This window comes from Pantherophis guttatus, chromosome 4 (genome assembly GCF_059756535.1).
Source record: "Pantherophis guttatus breed Tessera chromosome 4, ASM5975653v1, whole genome shotgun sequence".
NCBI classification, from domain to species: Eukaryota; Metazoa; Chordata; class Lepidosauria; order Squamata; family Colubridae; genus Pantherophis; species Pantherophis guttatus.
The window spans coordinates 100,440,416-100,463,946 of record NC_142066.1 but is presented as its reverse complement, the minus strand read 5'-3'; the positions used below and the strand labels follow the sequence as shown (position 1 = coordinate 100,463,946).

The window sequence follows — 23,531 nt, the reverse complement described above, 5'->3', positions numbered from 1 at the left end:
GATAACCATTCCGGAATTTTATCATAGTGATTCTTTTTTATCCCTTGCCATGTCTGTAGCAGTGCTTCCCTAATTAAATACCTTTGAAAATATCCATGCTGTCTACTTTTTCCCTCCCACAGAAAAGCATGCCACCCTCTTTGTAGATCGTACCCCTCTAATGCTAAAATTCTTTTATTTTTTAATTCCATCCAATCCTTGATCCATATCAATGATATTGCTTTATAATAGGTTTCCCAATCTGGGAGTGTGAATCCTCCTCTTTCCCTGCTATCTTGTAGACATTTTATTTTAATCCTTGCTTTCTTCCCCTGCCAAATATAATTCGCTATAAGTTTATTGAAGTCTTTAAAGAATTTTTTCCCTAATTTTATAGGTATTACTGGGAATAAAAATAGTATTCTTGGTAACACATTCATTTTAATTGAAGCTATTTTTTCCTAGAAAAGATAACAGTAATTTGCTCCAGATTTCTAAGTCTTTCTTTATCTGTTGTTTTAATTTATTATAATTGTCTTCTCTGATCGATAAACTTTTATTTGTTAGCCATATTCCTAGATATTTTATTTTTTTTGTCGCTTGTATACCCATTCTGTCTTCTAATTCCTTCTCCTGTTGTTTTGTAAGATTTTTCATTAGTGCCTTTGTTTTTAGCCTGTTGATTTTGAGTCCTGCTACTTTCCCATATTCTTCTATTTGTGATAGTAATTTGGGTCTGTCGATATTGGTTGCTCTAGGATGAAGACCAGGTTGTCAGCAAAAGCTTGAAGTTTGTATTCCTCTTTTTTTATTTTCAGTCCTTTTATTTCATTATCGCTTCTAATTTTGTTTAATATTATCTCTAGTGATAGAATGAACAATAAAGGTGATAAAGGATATCCCTGTCTCACTCCTTTTGTTATTGTAAGTTGTTCAATCTTATCTCCATTTATTGCTATTTTTGCTATTTGGGTTGAGTATATTTTCTTTATCACATTTACAAATTTATTACCAAATTTCATGTTTTCTAATTGTAGAGTAAGGAACTTCCAATTTAAATTATCGAAGGCCTTTTGTGCATCTAAGTAATGCCATTTGTTTGTCTGGGTTTGCTTCATAATATTCCAATACATCAACTATTGTTCTCATGTTATTTTTTATTTGCCTTTTTGGCAGGAAGCCGTTCTGGTCAGGGTGAATATATTCATTTATTACTTTTTAAAATCTTTCCGCAATTATCAATGTAAATAATTTATAATCTACGTTTAATAACCATATTGGTCTATAATTTTTTATTTGTAATTGGTCTGTCTCTTTTGGGATAAGTGTGATAATAGCTTCAGTCCTTGAATTGAGTATTTTGGCCTTCAAAAGTGCTTCATTAAAAGTTTCTAATAAAATTTCGTCTAATGGTTGTTGACATATCTTATAAAATTCTGCTGGGATGCCATCTGGACTTGGAGTTTTGTTATTTTTCTGTTTTTTCCTTGCCTCCATTAATTCAGTCAAACTAATTGGCCGATATAGTATTTCCCTCTGCATCTCTTCTAATTCCATTAAATCTGATTTGTTTAGATATCATTTAATATCTTCTTCGAGTATATTCTCTTGCGCATATATCTTTTTAAAGAATTTTTTTGCTATATATTTTTTATCTTCATTTCTATAGTGTGTCTCTCCTTTCTCGTTTTGTAATTGATATATCGTTCTTTTCTCTTTCTCTTTTTTCAGTTTCTATGCCAGCCATCATCCCGTTTTGTTTATGTATTCAAAATGGTTTTGCTTTGCTGACTTAATTTTCCGTGCTATCTCTATTTGTGTGGTCAAATTAATTTTGTGTTTTATCAAATCTATTTTTCCCTTGATCTTTTTATTTTGAGGTTCCTTCCGTAGGTTAGAGTCACATTCTTTAAGTTCTTTTAACAGATTATCTCATTCTTGTTTTTTGTTTTTATTTTTCTTCACTGTGCAGGCAATTGTTAGACCTCTTATGTATGCTTTTGCAGTGTCCCATAAGTTTTGAAGGGAAGTTTCTTCTTTTGTGTTTATTCTAAAAATATATATTCATTTCCTTTTCAATCATCTGGGCATAATCTTTATCTTTTAGTATTTCTTTATTCATCATCCATCTTTTTCTTTTCCGTTGGCCTTTCCATGTTACTCTTACTGGATTAGGATCCAACCACATGTTTGTCATTATTTCCACTTCTTCTACATCTTTTCTAAGTTCTGTCGTCATCCATACCATATCTATCCTAGACCATTATTGATGTGGACTAGAATAGAATGTGTATTGTTTTTTTTTCTTGTTTATCTCCCTCCATGTATCTTGAAGACATAATTCCTGTATCGTCTCATGAAACATGTCTGGTAGTGTCTTTTTCTTGGTTTTGTTTTTCTTGTTACTTTGGTAATCTTTTTTCACATCTGTGATTGGGTTAAAGTAGCCTATTAGGCAGATGTTTTCATATTCTAGTTCTTTTACCTTGTTATGTATCTTTTTATAGAATTCATTTTGATTATTGTTTGGTGCGTAAATTGAGATCAGTAATAATATTTTTTGTTCTGTTTGTATTTCAGTCATTAAGATCCTTCCCTCCTCATCTATGTATACTTGTTTTGTTTTTAAATGCTTTTTGATGTATACTGCTATTCCTCATTTTTTTGTTCTCCCAATGAGATGTATAGTTCGCCTAGTCTTGGGTGTTCTAATATCTTTCTGTGCTGTTTTTTAATATGCACTTCCTGCAAATTTATAATATCCATATCCAATCTTTGTAGCTTCGTAAATGTTTGCATTCTTTTGGCTGGTGCATTTAAACCATTTATGTTTATTGAGATCATTTTTATTTTTTCCTCCATGTTTGTTCTTATTTGTTCTTTGTTCTTAATTTTCTTGTGTTTCTTGTTTTTATTTGTTTTTTTCCCCTTGCTCCTTCTCTCTCTATTCGTTCCTTTTCCAATCTTCTTTTTTCTTCTTGATCATTTTCTTCCGTTAGATATTCTTCATGACTTTTACTCTAGGGTTCCTCCCTACTTTTTTGATCTTCCTCTAGGGCAAAATGATGTTCAAAAAACTCCTGAGCCTTGTCCAGTGTGTCTATTTTAAATTTTTTCTCTTGCCAGGAGATTAAGATACCTTCCGGTATCAACCATCGGAACATGACTTTATATTTGTTTAATTGCAATGTAAGAAAGTTATAATTTCTTCTCTGGTCTCTTACTCGTCTTGGGATTTGTTTGAGAGTTTTTATTTCTTTCCTTTGTATAGTATTGCTTCATCTCTCATTTTTTTTATAGATTTCTTTCTTTATCGTTTTTTTGGTAAATCTAACATGCACTTCCTTTGGCAATCTGTGCCTAGGGGTGTAATTTGTGTGAACTCCATAGACCTCATCACGATCCCTTCATATACCATCTTTATCTTTTTGCATTGCTTCTGCCAAGATTTCCATCATTATCTCTCCTAAGTCTTCGTCTTTAGTTTCCATGATGTTCTGAAACCTAAGGTAAAATGATGTTTTCTCCATTTCCAAATATACAATCGATTCTTCTAGTTCCCTACTGATTGACACATGTTTTTGTTCCATCGTCTCTATTTTCTTATCTGTTTGTTTCATTTTTGATTCCACTTTTTGGATCTTTTGTTCATTTCTGGAAATATTCTGTTGGATATTTTCTATTTTATCATCCATTTTTAAAATATTTTCCTTCATTTCTCCCATATCAGATTTAAGGTCATCGTGGTTTCTTTTTGTTTCCTCATGATTTCTTGTGTCTTAATCATTGCCAACATTGATTGAATACTTTGTATATTGGACATAGAGCCTGCTTTATCTGCTCCAAGCATACTTTCTATTGATCGCTGCTGTACTGGTGATGATGTGATGCCGGATTAGAGGCTGTTTTCTTACTTATTTTAGTTGTTGTAGTACCTGTACTTGTCATTTTTGCTGTCTGCTGTAGATTCTTCCAAATTTTCATACAATAGATTAATTCTAATGATCTTAAACTTATTAACTATAAGAGTGGTCAGTTCCTTTCCCTTATATAGTTTTTTAATTTAAACTAAGCAATCCAGTTTCTTAGATATCAATATATATGTATAAGATTATTGCTATGATTGTATTAATATGTTTAGCACTCTACAAAGCTATATATTTTACTATATTTCTCAAATCCTTGTTTTCTATATTCTATATACCTCTATATACTTATTTAAGACTCTATAAATTTTTACTCATGTATAGGTTTATAAAAGAGAAGAAAAAAAAGAAAAAAGAAAAAAATTATAAAGATCTAAAGACTTATTAATATATTAGCACCATATATATAACCAAATATAAAAATAAGTAAATATAACTATAAATTACTTGAGGTTAACGTTCAGATATCAATAATCCATCTTATATCAATTATTAATAATTACTAGTAATTAATTTTCTAATAGCAATAATTAGGTATTTATCAATAATCACTTAGTCTTGCAAAATTTTATAAACATATTAATTTATATATTCCACCATTTATCTTATTCACTTAATTACTTTCAATTAAATCATTATTTCATTTCTCACAATTATAATTGATTCTTAATATTTTTATATTCCAAACTGTGAAATTCTCTTATATATATCTATATATGTATATTTTTGTTATTCTTTTTCCATACGATCCTTTCTCAGTCTTGCATCATTCTCTGTCCAGTCCTTTTTTTTCCTTGCCTGTCATTTATCCTCCACTTCAGTTCTCTTCAATTGTAAAGTTTACTACCAATCTCCAAAAATGTCCAAATATCCAATTTCAACAACTTTAATTAGAGAACCCTGATCTTGTTGTTTTCCAACTCTATTCCATCTAGACCTCCACTAAGTCCATCATGTAACGAATCACCACTCCAGTTCTGCCACTAATTAAGTCTTTTTCGATCTTTAAAACCTTCCGTCAATTTCATAATCCTGATCCGATGCACAATCATGAAATAGATATATTTACTTTATAATCACCACCTCGCTCAAACCTCAAGGTATATCCATCTGGAGTTTTCTTTCCTCTTCTCACCCAATATCTCTCTTTTTGCGCAGTCACTGCTTGTCAAAGTTGTTTCCTTTTAGTCGCCATGTTTATTTGGCAGTATTTCTGCCACTAATTTTGGAGTCTTGATATCTCTGCTCCCCCATTCAACAATAAAACTGTACCTCCTTTTTTGAATCTCTTCTCCTACCGATGCGATCTGTTGATTTCGATCTTCGCTTCATATTCCTCGGCTGTCAGCGCTTCGGGCCAGCCAAAATGGCTGGTTTCTCCCTGCCGGAATTAGGAGGTTTTTCCTGAACCTTCGGGGAAATTGCTTTTCCCACCGAGGCCCTTGAAGTTTCCTCTTTTTTCTATTAATCTCTCCGGGATTGATAGTGCCTATTTAGGCTTCCTGGCTGGGAAAATTTGAGCTTCAAGAACGGAACCCTGTTCTCTCGCCCCACTCACGCTGATATCACCGCCGGAAGTCCTCAAAAGTTAAAAGCTTTTTATTTAACTCCTGCTGATCTCATCAGAGGCCTATTGGCCCTACATTAACTGCCAATTCTAAACCGCCTCCGACCAATTAATATTTGTAGGTTTATTTTTTTAAGTTGATCTTATCTTAACTTGATGCCAAGTTTGTCTATTTGGATGGGCTATCCCAAATGGCATCCCTGCCACATTCTTTGCAGTGTAATGGCAGTACTTTGCCCATGTGTTCTCCTGGGCTATTTTTCCAATTTTGCAGCCTACTCACAGCCCTAGAATTCCCAAACCGTTCCTTCTCTGCATACTAGCTACAGCAGACTTTACTTAGTTTACAAAATCAGCCAAAATGGCTATTTGATGTCATCTGCAGAGATTCACCATTTACCAGTTTTATATTTATTATGAACATATACACAGCTCAGGTAATTATCGTTTCTGAACATCCAAAGCTCAATGTTTGCAAAGTTACATTTTAAAGACAAGTTTATAAACAAAGTTATATAATAGTTCCACTTGGAAATGGAAATTTGCATGGAGTGTATAAATATAAGAATATTTTTCAATATTAATTTTATTTCACTTCATATTCCATTTCCTATTATATAGAGGTAATATTTTTCAGTTATATACAGTGGTGGGATTCAAATTATTTTACTACCGGTTCGGTGGGGTCATGGTGGGGTCATGTGACTGAGTGGGTGTGGCCAATTCAATGCCACTCACAGCAAGGTTGGGCAGCACCTTGCTGTGAGTGACATCGAGTTTGTCACACCCATTCAGTCACATGACTGATGCTATAGAGATAGGGTGATTTCCTATGTACCTCCCCCCCCCCGGGCTGACAAAATAAAAGCCTGTCTGCCGAGCCTGCCTGCCAGGCAGCCCGGACTGAAAAACGCATGGCTGGGGCAGAGGAACGGTCCTCCTTAACAAACTCCAAACTGTTGCTGCAAGCCTGGGTTTTGTTTTGGGGTGGTTTTTTTTTTTTTTTGCCAGAAGCTCCTTGGAGATGCACTATTTTTTACGGAACAATTTCTGTGCCACCAAATCTTACTGTACCTCATTGTTGTGGCATTACTTGTTGCTGCTGCGGCCGTTGGGGCTGCCCAGGTAAAGAACTGCACCGACTCACCTCAGGGCAACTGTGAGGAGCAAGGGGGAAGCCAAGGTGCTTGCCACATAGCGGCCAACTTTGCGCACTCTCACTCCCATGCATGCTTTCCGGTTCGGTGCTCCTGGCATGTGAAGGGAGGCAGACACTGCGCAGATGCGTTTTAGAAGTCAGAGAACTTTGCCCAAGACCCTAAGAGTGCCAAGAAGCCAAGAAGCTGAGAGCAAAAGTAGTGGTGGCAAGGGCGACAGGGGCGTGTGACGTGTCCCTCTGTGGTCCCCTCCTGTTGTGACCCAGGCCCACGTAGTTAATATTAAATGCAAAACAGTTCCAAAAAACAGATTTTATTAAAACAGTTGAGAATTAACTCATTTTCAGCTTATTCCAAATTAAATGAAAGCAAAGTTCTCAAAACACCTTCAGTTTATCTCTGACCTTGGGATAATTAGGCAAACTGTCAAAGGCTTTTCTTGACAAAAGTTCAGGAACAGAAGATGCTGACAAGAAAGAAATACATGAAGCAAATATCTCAACGGTTGTTTTCTGGCAAAGAGGCCAAGAGCTGTTGCTGGTCTTTTAAGCCTTATGGGAGGGACCAGTCATCTCTTATTTATTTATTTATTTATTTATTTATTAATCAAATTTCTATACCGCCCTACTCCCGAAGGACTCAGGGCGGTGAACAGCCAAGATAAAATACAGACAATACAAATATTAAAAATCCCTTAAAATTATTAAATATTTCGGCCGAAACACAGATTAAAACACCCAATTTATAAAATCACGAATTAAAAAATTTAAAATTTAAGAATTTAAAAGAGGGGAGTTAGGCCAGGCCAGCTTGCTGAAATAGAAAAGTTTTGAGAGCACGGCGAAACGTGCGCAGGTCCGGGATCTTCCGTATCTCTGGGGGGAGCTCGTTCCAGATGGTAGGTGCCCCCACAGAGAAGGCTCTCCCCCTGGGGGCCGCCAGTCGACACTGTTTTTTTTCTTGGCGCTACTCCCGAGTCATCTTCTCTGCTTTAGCTGCTCCTGCCTTCTGGCAGCTCTTCTCATATGTGCACTAGGAACAGGCTCCTCCTGTTCCTTTGCCTCTCTACTGTCAGACTCTGGAGGCTCTGAAGCCTGTGCATCACTCCCCGATGGCCCTGGCCTCATCTCTGCCTCCAACGCAGAGCCCTCATTTGGGCCTTCCCCAGCCTCCAGGACTGGCCCATGTTCTCCCTTAGCCAGCTCCGCAGGCTGCTGGTGGACCACAATATCTGCCAGGTGACAGCCAGGGCTTTGCCGCCTCCTCTTTCCTCAGAGACGCAGTGTCTGCCTCCCTTCATACTCCTTGCAGAGGGACATACACCTCCACCACTGCTACTTTTGCTCTTGGCTTCTCAGTGCTCTTAAAGTCAATCTTAAAGAGCTGGAAGACGTTTCCTTAGATTGTTGCCAAGGAAGAGGATTGTCTGCCTCACTGGGAAGCTGCATGGCCACACTGGCTGGGAGGACACTTGCCCCACATGATGCTGCTCACCTGCCTGGCCAGTGTCAGAAGAGAGGGAGGCAGAAAAGTTGGGCCAAGTCTTCTCCTCCTTCTCGGCCTTAACATGTGTCTCCTCGCAGAAGGTCCCGGGGCCATGAGATGTGTGTGACTGTGCATGTTTACTCTGTGTGTATGTTTGAGGCTGAGAAAGAGGAGAAGACTTGGCCCAACTTTTCTGCCTCCCTCTCTTCTGACACTGGCCAGGCAGCTGAGCAGCATTGCATGGAGCAAGTGTCCTCCCAGCCAGCGCGGCCATGCAGTTTTCCGGTCAGGCAGGTGAACCTCTTCCTGACTAACGTGGCCATACAGCTGGGGCAGGGAAACTGCATGGCTGCGCTGGCTGGAGAAGGCTCTCCTCCATGGCCATATTCCCCATTCTCCCAGCCAGCAGGGCCATACAGCTTCTCTGCCAGGTGAGCAAGTGATCCTCCTGGTCAGCGTGGCCATGCGGCTTCTCAGCCAGCATTCAGAGGCAAACAGAAAGATCCAGGAAGATCCAGGAAATGCGGGAAGTGGCGCTGGAGGACTGGAATGGGGGGCATCTAGCTAGCTGCCAGGCCAGCTTGGGGACACACCAGGGAAGGTCTCCGGTGAAGCGATCTCCCATGTGCTTCCCGTGCAGGTCAGGCCGGCTTCGAGAAACACATAGGAAGGGCTCCGGTGATGCGATCTCCCATGCACTTCCCTTGCAGGGCATGCTAGCTTGAGGAAACATATGGGAATGGCTCTGGTGCTGCGATCTCCCACACACTTCCCCCCTCCCTGCATGCACCTGCTGCTGGTATCGCCCCTCCCCCAGCTCACCCTCCCCTACCCACCTGCTGGCCCATGCCCTTCGGCTTTACCTTTGCAAGCAGCAGTGAGTAGACGTACGCAGCGGCTAGATTCTGCAAGTAGTGGTGGGGAGGGGCAGGTGGGGTGGGCGGGGCTAGCCAGAATTTCTACTAGTGGTTCGCCTGAACCAGCCAGGACCGGCTGAATTCCAACACCATTTATATAATAATCCCACTGCTAATTGTTCAGGTGCAACTTTATTTTAAGGTTATTTTTTACAGTTGAGCAGAGGAATTTCCTTGGCACACATAAATAGCTTTAGCTTCATTTTTATTAAAACTTGTTTAAGTTGAAGATTAAAAGTATCCTAGCCACAAACACTCTTTTCCCAACTAATGTTTTGAAATTAATAGATTAAGCAATACTGGATTTCTCTTTTTCATGATAAGCTCTAGTTTTTCAGATAAATTGATATAAAATTAAATGCCAATAGAGATTAGGAAGAGAAAGGCTACATGTTAGAGTTGTGTTCCAATTCACAATGAAATTTAAACCCAGATCAGTTTAGTGCCATTTTGGATAGATTTGTATTCACTTATAAAAATATAAATATATAGACAGCTCCAACTCATTATGTCTTAATTACAAAGGATCCACAAAGTTTTGTCCCCAATTTGCTGACACCATAGATAGATACACATAACTCTCTCTCTCTCTCTCTCTCTCTCTCTCTCTCTCTCTCTCTCTCTCTCTCTCTCTCACACACACACACACACACACACACACACACACTCATACACACACACACATTTTGACACTGTATGTAGAACATCTTGGTGAAAATAGGATGTAGAAGGAATATTTTGATTCTGAAATTAGCAAGATATTTTAGGATAACAGTAACACTAGCAGTCTAACAATTATTGATCACTCCAGTCTCAACCTGTGGACAGAGTAGGAGATTATGGGGGTATAACTCATTGGACAATACAAGAGCCTGACTGGAGAAATTTGGAGCAGGTTGGACATTGCTGGTGAAACTACATTTACAATAGGTTATCAGGAGCTAATGGGAATTTCTATTTAAGCGTTGAAAGGAGAATACATCTAGCAAAGAGGTTCGCAACATTGTACAAGAGGTAGCAACTAAAACCATCCCGAAGAAAAAGAAAGGCAAGAAAGCAAAATGGCTATCTGAGGAAGTTTTGCAAATAGCTGAGGAAAGAAGGGAAGTGAAAGGCAAGGGAGAAAGAGAAAGATACACCCAATTGAATGCAGAATTCCAGAGAATAGCTAGAAAAGATAAGAATGCCTTCTTAAATGAACAGTGCAAAGAAATAGAAGAAAACAATAGAATAGGAAGGACCAGAGATCTCTTCAAGGAAATTGGAGATATGAAGGGAACATTTCATGCAAAGATGGGCATGATAAAGGACCAAAATGACAGGGACCTAACAGAGGCAGAAGAGATTAAGAAGAGGTGGCAAAATTATACAGAAGAACTATACAAAAATGAGCTTAACATCCCTGATAACCACAATGGGGTGGTCATTAACCTCGAGCCAGACATCCTAGAATGTGAAGTCAAATGGGCCTTAGGAAATCTGAGCAACAACAAAGTTAGTGGAGGTGACAGTATTCCACCTGAGCTATTCAAAATCTTAAAAGATGATGCAGTAAAAGTGATACACTCAATTTCCCAGCAAATTTGGAAAAACAGTGGCCACAGGATTGGAAAAGATCAGTTTACATTCCAATTCCAAAGAAGGGCAATGCCAAAGAATGTTCAAACCATTGCACTCATTTCACATGCTAGTAATGTTATGCTTAAAATCCTACAAGCTAGGCTCAAGCAGTACAATATGTGGATCGAGAACTACCAGAAGTACAGGCAGGATTTTGAAGAGGCAGAGGAACTAGAGATCAAATTACCAATATATGCTGGATCATGGAGAAAGCTAGTAGGTTCCAGAAAGACATCTATTTCTGCTTCATTGACTATGCTAAAGCCTTTGATTGTGTGGATCACAACAAATTGTGGCAAGTTCTTAAAGAGATGGGAGTACCAGACCATCTTATTTGTCTCTTGAGAAATCTATATGCGGGTCAAGAAGCAACAGTGAGAACTGGACGTGAAACCACTGATTGGTTCAAAATTGCAAAAGGAGTCTGGCAAGGCTGTATACTGTCGCCCTTAACTTATATGCAGAGCACATGATGAGAAAGGCAGGGTTAGATGAATCAAAAGTTGGAATTAAGATTGCCAGCATAAATATCAACAACCTCAGATATGCAGATGATACCACTTTTAATGGCAGAAAGTGAAGAGGAACGAAAGAGCCTCTTGATGCAGTGAAGAAGGAGAGTGCAAAAGTTGGCTTGAAACTCAACATTAAGAAAACCAAATTCATGGCATCCAGCCCTCTTAATTCCTGACAAATAGATGGGGAAGAAATGGAGGTAGTGACAGATTTTATTTTCCTGGGCTCCAAGATGACCACAGATGGGGACTGCAGCCAAGAAATTAAAAGACGCTTGCTCCTGGGGAGGAAAGCTATGGCAAATCTAGACAGCATACTAAAAAGCAGAGACATTATCCTGCCAACAAAAGTGCGTATAGTCAAGGCTATGGTTTTCCCAGTTGTAATGTATGGCTGTGAAAGTTGGACTATAAGAAAGGCTGAGCGCCATAGAATTGAGGCCTTTGAAACTATGGTGCTGGAGAAGATGCCTGTGAGTCCCTTGGACTGCAAGGCGATCAAACCGGTCAGTCCTAGAGGAGATCAACCCTGACTGCTCTTTAGAAGGCCAGATCCTGAAGATGAAGCTCAAATACTTTGGCCACCTAATGAGAAGGAAGGACTCACTGGAGAAGAGCCTAATGCTGGAACAATTGAGGGGAAAAGAAGAATGGGACGACAGAGAATGAAGTGGCTGGATGGAGTCACTGAAGTAGTCGGCGTGAGCTTAAATGGACTCCAGAGGATAGGAAGGCTTGGAGGAACATTTTCCATGTGGTCACGATGGGTCGGACACAACTTCGCAACTAACAACAACCACTAGAGCTGCTAACCAGAACTGTAATAATTAATTAATAATCAAAAACATCTTTTTGATCCCTCACTTCCCTTACTCTCCCCCCCCCGCAAAGTTATAAGAAGCTACAGTATAAACTATAACATTAAGTTTAGTGCAGGACACCCATAATTCTGGTTTACCCAAAATCGAAATCAGCACTAGCAAAGTGTTTTTGTTTTTTTTAATTTGATTTATATGCCGCCCTTCTCCGGAGACTCAGGGCAGCTTACAATGTGCTAAGCAATAGCCTTCATCCTTTTGTATATTTATACAAAGTCAGCTTATTGCCCCCACAACTGGGTCCTCAATTTACCTACCTTAGAAAGGATGGAAGGCTGAGTCAACCTTGAGCCTGGCGAGATTCGAACCTGCAGTAATTGCAGGCAGCTGGTCTTAATAACAGGGTGCTTTAGACCACTGTACTATGAAGGCTTTTATTTATATTTCCTATTTCTTAACTGCCCATTTCTTTCTGCTACCAAAATTTAATGGTAAAATGCCAAAAAGTACTGTTATGATTTTCTATATTTTTAAAATCATTATAAGAAGTAAAACTATAGATATATTATATTTTCCCACTTTGGTCACCCAAAACTTTCCAATTCATACAAACTTTTTGAAAGACTCTAGGAATGAAGTCCAGCTGCCCTGAAAAGAATAGGATTTCTCATAAACTCCAATTAAAATCTACCTTCAATTCCTATTGAAATAATTCATGACATTTAAAGACAGCATAGATACCAATCATTGTATCTATGATTGTGTTGTGTTGTGTTGGCTGGGTGGTGGTAGCAGCAAGAACCAATTGTATTCACCAAATGTATTGTATTCACCAATTAATCTGAGATGTAAAACACATTACTGTTTACTGATATCTCTAGGTGAGGAAAAGCAGATGTGTTGATGGATCCAGATAAAGCTCTCTTCCATGTAACTCCATATACAGCATTTATGAGTAGTGCCATTACCCAAACATCATTAACAGAGGTGAAAGATCAGTGGACTGGCTCCTTGTACTATTGTGTCAATTTATCTCAAATGTGCTTCAGATGATTATTCAGTCAAAAACATTCTCAACCATTTTCTCTTCTGCCAAGTGAGCTGATTCCAGCTCACTACTAATGTATTATTTCCATGTGTTTAACTTTTTTTGCCAAGATGATATGTATGTGTTTTAATAATTCTTTGTCTGATTTCCCGTATAAAGCATCATAAAAACCAAAGTGTAAGCAAAACAGCACCTACTTTTTTTCCATTACTCTGATAGATTGTTATCTGTTTATTTACAAATAATATACATTTATCTAAGCCTACCTGTCTTCCTTCCATTGCTCCTCGCATTTCCTTGAAAGTTGAACTGAATTCTCCAATGAAGTCATGCTTGCCATTGGAATCCCAGTCCCAGACTATGCACTGAAAGAGAAATATAAAAACTAAAAATCCCAGAAATTTGATTAAAACAGCAGAAACAATCCCTTTATGGGAAAAAAAAATATCAATTAAGGACTGTGCAAACCATATTCAAATTCTTAATATCTCCTCTACAATGAAATGAGAAAGCACCTACTTACTCCATGAAATCCATGGACACCTATCTCAACAAAAGCTAGCAAGAGTCCTGTGATAGGTCATAACCCTTAACTATGGTTCACCACAGGTAACAAAGCCATGGTAAAAAACAAACATTTAATCTCTGTTTGGGAAGGGGTGAGCATCCCATTTCATATATATTAAAGCCACTCAGATTTTCTGGTTATCATGCTTGTCTAAAAAATTTGCAGCTGCTTTAGGGAGACCATTTACTAAAGTTAAGACCTTTAAGACAGTGGCATTTTTGTCAGGCTCACATGGAAATTTAAAAAATAATAATTGAGCTTTATTAAATAAGAAATCTAAATAATGTTTTCTAATCATTAAAGTTGGGTCATAAGTACCTTTGCAGGGATCCATTGTGGTCTGAATGGTTGCTAACAACTGGTTGTTAAGTGAGGACTACCAGTAGTCTCTTCTTTCTTCAACTTAAATTCAGTTTTATTGTGGAAAACATTAAGAAAAGGATCACCTGCTTCATCTTTTTCTGATACATATAGGGTGCATCAGGATTTTGGCATTATGCATTTTCATCCTATTGTGATTATTCATCTAATATTTGATCCAATTCATATCAGCAAAGATTGTCTTCTCATATACATTTTATTATAATATACTGTATTTTCATTGTGGAATGCTTTCTAAACAGAAAGCTCGGATTGATTTTATTTTAATAGTTTCTTTAACCTGGTACAAATAAAATACCAGGGTTGAAATCCAGCCGGTTCTATCCGGCTCGGGTGAACCTGTAACGGCGGCTGCAGGAGGCTCCACCCACCTGCACGGATGTCATGCCATCATCTTTTTGCGACATATTAAGCCTCTAAGCATGCACAGAAGGCTTTGTGCATGTGCAGATGACGGCACGCGCACATTGGTGAACCAGTAGGGAAGGTAAGTAAATTTCACCACTGTAAAATACTGTCTTCTTAGAGGAAAGTCACAAGTGAGAAAGATAAGATATTCAAAGGATAGATATTCAAAACTCTTTATAAAATAGTTTACATTTGAGCACTTATGACTCATACTGTTAGATTGATTTTTTCTCCTACTGCCTTCCTACTCCTAGTGCTACTAAAATAGTGAAGAACCAGATTACAAGGGTGGGACCCACTAGCATGTACAACTAGCTTCCTGACAATACATGTAACCCATGAGGCAGAGGAGATTGCTATCTCTCCTCTGCATAGTTGAGCAATGACCTTCAAGAGTTTCAGACTGTGATCTTTTCTTACTCAGTGTTTTAAGGAACTGATTCTGAGACAGTGCTGAGCAAGGACACTATCACTGAACTCTGCACAATTACTTCTAAGTAGAGCCAATATTTAATATGTGAGTGACAGAGCCAGACTTTTCTGGAAATTGTAAACTAACTGTTTTAATGCCCCGCAGCTATGGTAAAATGGTTACACCCTGAGCCTTTTGTACATTATTTTGTACAGTATCTTCTATTCTTTCTTTATAAAAGGGAAAATGCATACAAAATAGCTTCAATCACAAAGCCTTTATTCCTTGATGAAGATACCTTACATGATACGTAACTGCCTTTGACTCCCTCTCCCATCCTACCACTTATAAAAACAAGTACACAGAATTGCCACTTGCTGATTAAAGAAAAAGACAAAGGATCATGATTGTGTTAATGATCCATTCATCAGTCTTTAATTAGAATGTCAGAAAGTTGTTTCAAAAGAGAAAGGACAATTTTAGATTGTCTGGGGTTTGAATTTTAATTGGAGATCGCAAATTACATTGAAGACTGCTAAGGTTAACATGCTAAAGCTGATTTTTTAAACTCCTAACTTTAGAGAAGTAGTTCCTAGACCTTTAGAAAGCCAAATGATTTAGTACCAAAGTTCATGGACAAAAGATACTGACATTATTTCATTGTTGTTTGCATAGCTATAATTAGAAGGAAGTTTTAGAAGCATGATTGATGTCTGGAAATATTCATTTTGGATATATGATATATAGATCAATATACCATATATAACCCTCTGTGTCGTCATGGTACATATGTGATTTTAGCCTTACCAGGTAGACCAAACAGGAAATACCACCGGGTAAGCTAATTCTACTTTATTGTAAAGCTACATGAACAGAATCTTGAAACACTGAAAGTACAATTCTCCCACTGATTTCTTTACAACCTGAGAAACTATGAAGAGTTCCCTTCTGGTTATGTTGTCCTGCCCAATATTCAGTTTCTGGTTATTATCTCTTATATGATCAGTCCCTAAGCAGAATTTTGTTGCTTGTCTCTCAAAGTCTTTCCCACATACCATTAGTATGCTACAAAGACACATACTCTGAATTCTACTTTCAAATTCTCAAGATTTATTGGAAGGTCAAAATAAAGCTATTCTTATCAGACCCAGCCTGTCCATTTTCAAAGACTGTATGTTAATTCCAAACACCTGGAAACATGTCATACTTTTTCTGGAACATTTCTGAAATATTATTAATGATAAGGAATCACAGTCCCAAGGTGATGAAATAGGAAGCTCAGGATTGGGGCTGGTTCAATGTCAGAATTTTCAAACCAAGACTTGGATGTAAATTTGCAATGCTTCCACCTCCATGACTTAACTTCTGTTGTTTTCATTTATTTCCATAGTACTTATTTTTATTTTATTTTGTCAAACTATAAACCACAGTGAGTCTCTTACAGTAAAACAGGATCAGATACTGGGTGTTTGCAAAGGTATGGGTCAAAAAAAGTCATGATGGCACTTGCTCCTGTATGAACAAAATTTTGACCCTTTTTAAAAGCAAGTCATGCCTGCAACACATACAAAAAGAGGCTAAACTTTAATTATATCATTACAGTAACTATCTTGTCATTTTGAGCCTCTTGCCCTTGGTAATCTATGCCGTAATCACAAAATCTCCAGAACTGTAAACCCTACAAACTTGAAATTTGCCACATATGTTCCTCTTTGCTTCACTAAGAAAGGATTTTTTGAAATGACCATCAGAGCATTAGTATTTCCTATATTATGATTAACATGCTCTGATGCTAGGAAGTTCTACTCCCCCTCTCCACCTGAAAAGAAATCTGTTCCTAATGCAAAACACAAGCAGAAGAGAGGAGTTTCACTTTCAGTTTTACTTTCACAGTAGGAAGCAGCTTTAATACAGAAAACTTGAGCTAAGCCACAGCCAGCCTCCTTCCTGTCTTCTTCTTGCTCACACAGCAAATACTGTTTCACTTTTCAAACTCTGATGCTAAGGAGTTCTACTCCCCCTCCCCACCTGAAAAGAAATCTGTTCCAAATGCAAAACACAAGCAGAGGAGAGGAGTTTCATTTTCATTTTTACTTTCACAGCAGCAACCAGGGGATAGATTAGGGGAGGCTTCTGTGGGGCAAGCCTGAGGGAGAGAATAGGGGAGGATAGGGGAGGCTTCTGTGGGACAAGGCTGAGGGAGAGTTAGGGGATAGTATAGGGGAGCCTTCTGGAGGCAAGCCTGAGGGAGAGAAGGGGATAGGATAGGAAATGTTTCTGTGTGTCACTGCGTTATTTTATTTGCCAGCTGAACTCATCATTTCTGGACTGTCAGACTCTCCGTAGCTTGCCAACTTTTTATCAGTAAGCTACGTGTTTCCGTATCCACCCACATTCCATTCCTTCACACTCTTTCCTTTGTTCTCTTTCCAGCAAGGTCCGGCTGAGATAGCCGGCAAGAATTACTTTCAAAAATGTAACAATTAACTTTTCTTAGTTAGTGAGGTGTTTTATTTTCTTTATAACAAATAAATGAGTTTTATTAGAAACCTTTCTTCGCGTTTCTTTTTCAGAATATTGCAAACAAGGAGGAGCCACGATTCATCTCCTCTAATTAAACCAGGCTAATTAGTCCCAGAGCCAAACATGGGATTAATAAATGCCCTGACATCTGGTAGCTCTCGGACGGTTGATTTATGGCCTTTTTCCTTGTTTTGTTATTTCTGATAAGAGCGCATAGGCAATTAATTTTTAGCTACTGAGGTACGCTAATTATATTGCTGAGATGCCGAAACAGAAGAAAAACAAATACAAAATGTATTTTGCTGAGAAGGTGACAGAAAGGAGGTTTCCAGATTTCCAGCCCCTTACTACAGCCACACGCCTGGAACGAGAAGAAGCCGTGGGAACAGAAATGGAGGGAGATAAGACAGAAGCTGTTTTTGAAGATGATGATTTACGACTGAGGTCAGTAACATTTTCTTCTGATCTTCCAAGCTCTGAAAAAGTCTCCCCAGAACCTTCTGAATTTGTAACGCTCGATGCAAGGCCAAAGCACACTGCCGAGCAAAATTACTCCCACGCAGAGAGAGAAACAATTCATTATTCTCCTCGAAGCTCTAAGCTCACCCTGGATGAGCTGGCTATGAAAGCCTATCGTGACCGTATAAAACTCTATGAACAGCAGCTATCCCAGGCAAAAATGGCTATATATATGCTTGAGCAGGATAAGGGAGACAACTTAAGATTTTCAAAAAGTGCCATATTGCCTTCTTCTCCGGAGCCAAAGACACTCCCCCTGGTGGATTTTGTGTCAGGCCAATTAAGGCAGAGGGCACTGCATACGTCACATGAAAGTCTCCCTGATCAAGTTACATATAAACCTGCCACGCAATCATTTCTTGTAACTGGGCTGCCCGAAGCTAAAGGTGCAGCACCATCTGCTGGCAAAAGTAATTTACTACAAGAAGCTGAAATGCCACAAGTGTTTCCACAGGCCCAAACTCAAACACCCCCTGGCGGTGTTGGTGTCCTTTTAGATGGAACACAGCCACGCTTTATGCAGCAAAGGCAAGTGATTGCATCTCCAGCAGGTCATGCCAATATTGCAGATCAAGCACAAATGGCAACTGGAATACAGCAGATTCCAGTGCATCAGCCACAGCAGCTACAAATGCCTGCATATGCGCCCCAGCCACAAGTGCAAAGAGGGCCACCTCCTGGCCCACCTCCAATGGCACAACCAAGATCATTTTTAGGTCCACAACAGGCACAGCAAATACCACAGGCATTTCTGCCAGCACAGCCAGCATATCAAGTGCAGGCTCCTTACCAGGCATTTTCTGTCTCTCCACTAACTGGTGAGTCAAAACTAAAAATGTCTGAACTCCACGGTTCGAGATTGAAACCTGGTGAACAAATTGGAGGACATTTGACCAAACTGAAAGGACTGAGAACAGAATTGAGAGAAAGAGGCCATAACATTGAAGATATTCAAATGATCAGCATCACTATTAACTCTTTGAATTATGAATGGAAAGATGCTGTTACAAAAATTAACCAAGTCCCGATTGCTCAACACACAGTGGACAATGTCTGTAGACTTTTAATTGAAGAAGAGGCATTCATGTTGGCCACACCACATTTGAGAGGACCACCCGCATCAAGAGCTCCAGCTAGGCGCCCCTTCCGAGGAAGGATCTAAGCTCCAAGGATGCCAAGATGCTACACCTGCAATCGTGTGGGACATGCCACCCGGGATTGTCCCCAACGAGTTCCAGCTCCCGTCATGTGCCAGCCCAGAGGAACAGACTCCAGAGGCAGAGGCAGAGGCAGTAGACAAGGTCGTCGTGGTCCCCGGCGTGATCCACAAACTCCACTCGCCACATTGGCTTTAACCAATGATCCACAACCTCAACCAGAGTACGACAGATGACTCCTGTGGACTTTGGACAGTGGTGCAGCATTGCATGTTACCTACAGAAAGGAACTTTTTACAGAGATGCACGAGCCTGAACCAGAACTACGTGAACTTTATTCTTTTTCAAATCATCCTTGTCAGGTCAAAGGAAAAGGAACTGTTTATGCTGAAGAGCTCGATGCATTCATTCCTGATGTTTATTACATACCAACAGCAACCAGTAATTTGCTTAGTCAGTGTCACTTGTCTAGAATGTTAAAGTTCCAAGTTCACCACCTTGAAAAAGCAAGTTACATAGTTAAAGATGGAGATATTGTTGCTGAAACCATATTAATTGGTGGTGTTTATTACTTAAAGCCAAAGCCTAAAAAACAAACACAGGCAAGTATACAAACTCCAAAAAGGGAAGGCACAGGCCCAGATAGAGATGCTCCAGAGAGAGATCCTGTTGCTATCCCTAAGGCTCCTAAAGCCAACAAAAAGAGAATTGGTAAACAGGTTGCTCAGAGCAAGCCTGAGGTTCCGCATAAAAATGTTAATGTTGAGAATTCACTAACTGGTAAACCTTTGCATTCCAGGTGTATCCACAAATGGCATAGAAGATTGGGGCATGCCAGTTTCCGTGTTCTTAGGAAGATGCCGGAGTTCGCAAAAGGTTTGGATCTAAAGGGGTGTAAGGTGTTTTTGGATTGTGCTGTCTGCAAGAAGGCCAAATCCAAAGCAGCAGCCATTCCCAAACGCGCTACACGCCTGTCAACACGCATTTTTGATTTGGTTCACATTGACATAGTTGGTCCATTCCCGCCATCATTTGGTGGTAGAAAATATTTTCTAACAATTGTTGATAATTACTCTAGATATTGGTATGTATATCCTATGAAAGAAAAATCAGAGACCTTTCAGATCTTTAAAGACTTTGCAACCCTTGTTTCTACCCAACACCAAGTTCGCATCGCCAGAATCCAAAGTGATCGTGGTGCCGAGTTCATGTCTCAGCGTTTCCAGGACTGGATGCATAAGAATGGAATTATTCATCAGACTTCGGCCCCTTACACACCGGCTCACAATGGAGTCACAGAACGAAGACAAGGGGTACTGCAAACCATGATGCGTTGTCTCCTAGAAGACGCCAACCTTGGTAAGATATACTGGGGTGAAGCTATCAAATATGCAAATTACATTGTCAACCGTACTTGGAGCAGTGTAACAAATCAGACTTTCTTTATGTTGTATGGCTACAAGCCTGATCTTAAAAACATTCATATTTTTGGTTCATATGCTATGGTGAACATTCCCTTAGCTCAAAGAAGAAAAGGAAGTCCAGCAGCAAAGAGACTGAGATTTATGGGTATTGATGATAACTCAAAATGGAGCAGATTTATTGACTCTAAACATGCAATTGTGATTTCCCAATCTGCTAATTTTGAGGAAGACATTGACTGGTCCAGGATTCATTCCAATGATCCTGGAGTTTATTTTCCTAGAGATGATACTGCTGATGCTACGCAGATTGATGATCAAGATTCCACTGATTCTTCTCAGCCCGATGTTCCGTCTTCACAAGCCGCGGATGCTGACGCTAGCGACGAAAGTGAGGACGAGGACGAAGCAGAAGAAGACTGGACAGTTTTTCCGAGACGTTCCAAGAGGGCCACAAAAGGGATCCCTCCACAACGATATTCTTGGCAACTGACAAAAGCACCCTTGCCTTTGATTTGCAATGTCACACTTCCACCTGATAATTTCACACAAATCAAGCAGCTCCTTGATTCAGAGCAAGACAAATGGTATGAGGCAATGCAGGTTGAAATGGACAGTCTAAAGAAACTCAAAGTATTTACACCTGCAAAACCTCCAGCAAACAAAAAGGTCATTGGCACTCAATGGGTCTACAGAATCAAAAAATAAACCAAATGGTGAGTCACTGTACAAGGCCAGACTTGTAGCTCAGGGTTTCGCTCAACGTTATCCTTACTTACTCACCGACAATCAGAACTGAGAGTGTAAAAATTGCTTTAGCAACTGCAACTATCCTTGGTTTAGAAGTTTTCCAGTTTGATGTTGACACGGCTTATCTACATGCAGACCTAGATGAAGAGATCTACGTGAAAAGTCCTCCAGGATTCCGACAGCAAGAAGGGGATACCTGGTTTCTAAACAAAAGTCTTTATGGTCTGAAACAATCTGGTTTAATGTGGTACTTATGTCTTACTGACAAACTAAATTCAATGGGCTTTATTAAGTCCGAAACTGATGAGTGCGTGTTCACAAAAAGATCTAACAATGCATATGAGATAGTTCTTGTTTATGTTGATGATATTGTTTATATTGGTCCAAATAAGCAAATTAGTAAAATTTTTGCCAAAGCTTTGCAGAGATACTTCACATTGAAATCATTAGGTCACATTAGCACTTATTTAGGTGTTCAGATTGAAAAAACACAGAAGGGGTTTAGTCTTTCACAAGAAGATAAAATTGAACAAGTTTTGCATCATTGCAACATGAAAGATGCTAACACAACAAAGACACCCATGCAAACAGATTTTCACAACTTGACACAAGAAGCAAGTCCTGAATTCGAGGATCAAACACTTTATCGTTCAATCATTGGGTCACTGTTATACATTAGTAGTTGGACCAGACCCGACATTGCACTTAGTGTTAATCTCTTATCTCGACACGTAGGTAAGGCAAAACAGTTTCATTGGACATGTATTAAGAAATTATTGAGATACCTAAAATACACTAAACACTTGAAATTATTGTTAGAACCAACACATACTGATTATGCAGAATTATGTTGTTATGCAGATTCTGATTGGGCAAGTGATAAGAAATCACGTAAAAGTACTTCAGGTTATATGATATTCTTAAATGGATGTCCTGTTTATTGGCAAGTAGGTCTAGACACATTGACATTCGTTACCAAAACATAAAGCATTTAGTGAAAAAAGGTTTTGTCAAAATGCAATATGTATCTACACATGATCAAATTGCTGATATGCTCAACAAACCACTTCCAGCAGCTCAACATGAGTATCTGCGTAAGAAGATGTGCCTTATTTGATGATGTACTGATATTCGCTCAACTGGCAAAGAAGGGGAATGTCACTGCGTTATTTTATTTGCCAGCTGAACTCATCATTTCTGAACTGTCAGACTCTCCGTAGCTTGCCAACTTTTTATCAGTAAGCTACGTGTTTCCGTATCCACCCACATTCCATTCCTTCACACTCTTTCCTTTGTTCTCTTTCCAGCAAGGTCCGGCTGAGATAGCCGGCAAGAATTACTTTCAAAAATGTAGCGATTAACTTTTCTTAGTTAGTGAGGTGTTTTATTTTCTTTATAACAAATAAATGAGTTTTATTAGAAACCTTTCTTCGCGTTTCTTTTTCAGAATATTGCAAACAAGGAGGAGCCACGATTCATCTCCTCTAATTAAACCAGGGTAATTAGTCCCAGAGCCAAACATGGGATTAATAAATGCCCTGACACTGTGGGGCAAGGCTGAGGGAGAGAAGGAGGATAGGATAGGAGATGTTTCTGTGGGGCAAGGCTGAGGGAGAGAAGGGGAGAGGAGAGGCTGATCGTAACTACTCATTAATTTTCAAGCTGTAGGTGTCGATTTATCAAGCCCAATTACATAATTTCGTAGCGAAGCATGGGTATCCAGCTAGTATTGTATATTTTGTATATTGTCAATGGTTCTTATTCAGCCACCTCATAACCCAAACACTAAATTCTGAATGAGGAATTGCATCATTCAATATAATAAATCAGATCCTGCCCGGGAACATGGAGTCAGATTTCATGAACACTATTCTAGGGATGAACGAGTAAAGAACTCTGAAACATGAGCCACTGTCCAATGGACAGAAGAAGACTTCAAAGACAGTGACTGAAAGCACAAATACTTAACCAATTAAATGGCCATTGCCCAAGATTCCTCAATCATCTTTATCCATTGTTTGAGACTTTATCTGGCAAATAAAATCAGACAGACAGGCTACCAGCAGTGCTACCAGTGCTATAACAACTCTCAAATAGAATTTAGCTTCATTGGAAAGAATTCTCATTGAGGAGGCAGACTAAAATATTCTCTAGTTTTATGTTCCTTGGATGGATTGCAATGACCATTCTCGGAATTCCAAGAATATTTCCAAGTTCCCAGTCAGTCCTATAGAATTCTAGGTGAGCTGATAGATGGTTTTTAAACTCTTTGTTTTCTATAGCAGAAGTAGCAAAAAAATATAAGTGGGAAGTGCAAATAAATGTTGTATCCATCTCTAAGGCCCACAATCTGGGGGGAG

The 23,531-nt window shown here is 39.0% G+C and overlaps 1 protein-coding gene across 8 annotated transcripts in view; it reads right to left on the bottom strand.

Moving 5' to 3' along the window:
- The window catches only part of CPNE4 (copine 4), a 517,058-nt gene that overhangs the window by 59,639 nt on the left and 433,888 nt on the right, over positions 1–23,531 (bottom strand). For all 8 annotated transcript variants that reach the window (XM_060683625.2, XM_060683627.2, XM_060683626.2 and 5 more), the window contains one exon: positions 13,299–13,397. In XM_060683625.2, the coding sequence (XP_060539608.1) occupies positions 13,299–13,397 (99 nt within the window). The remainder of the gene's footprint in view (positions 1–13,298; positions 13,398–23,531) is intronic.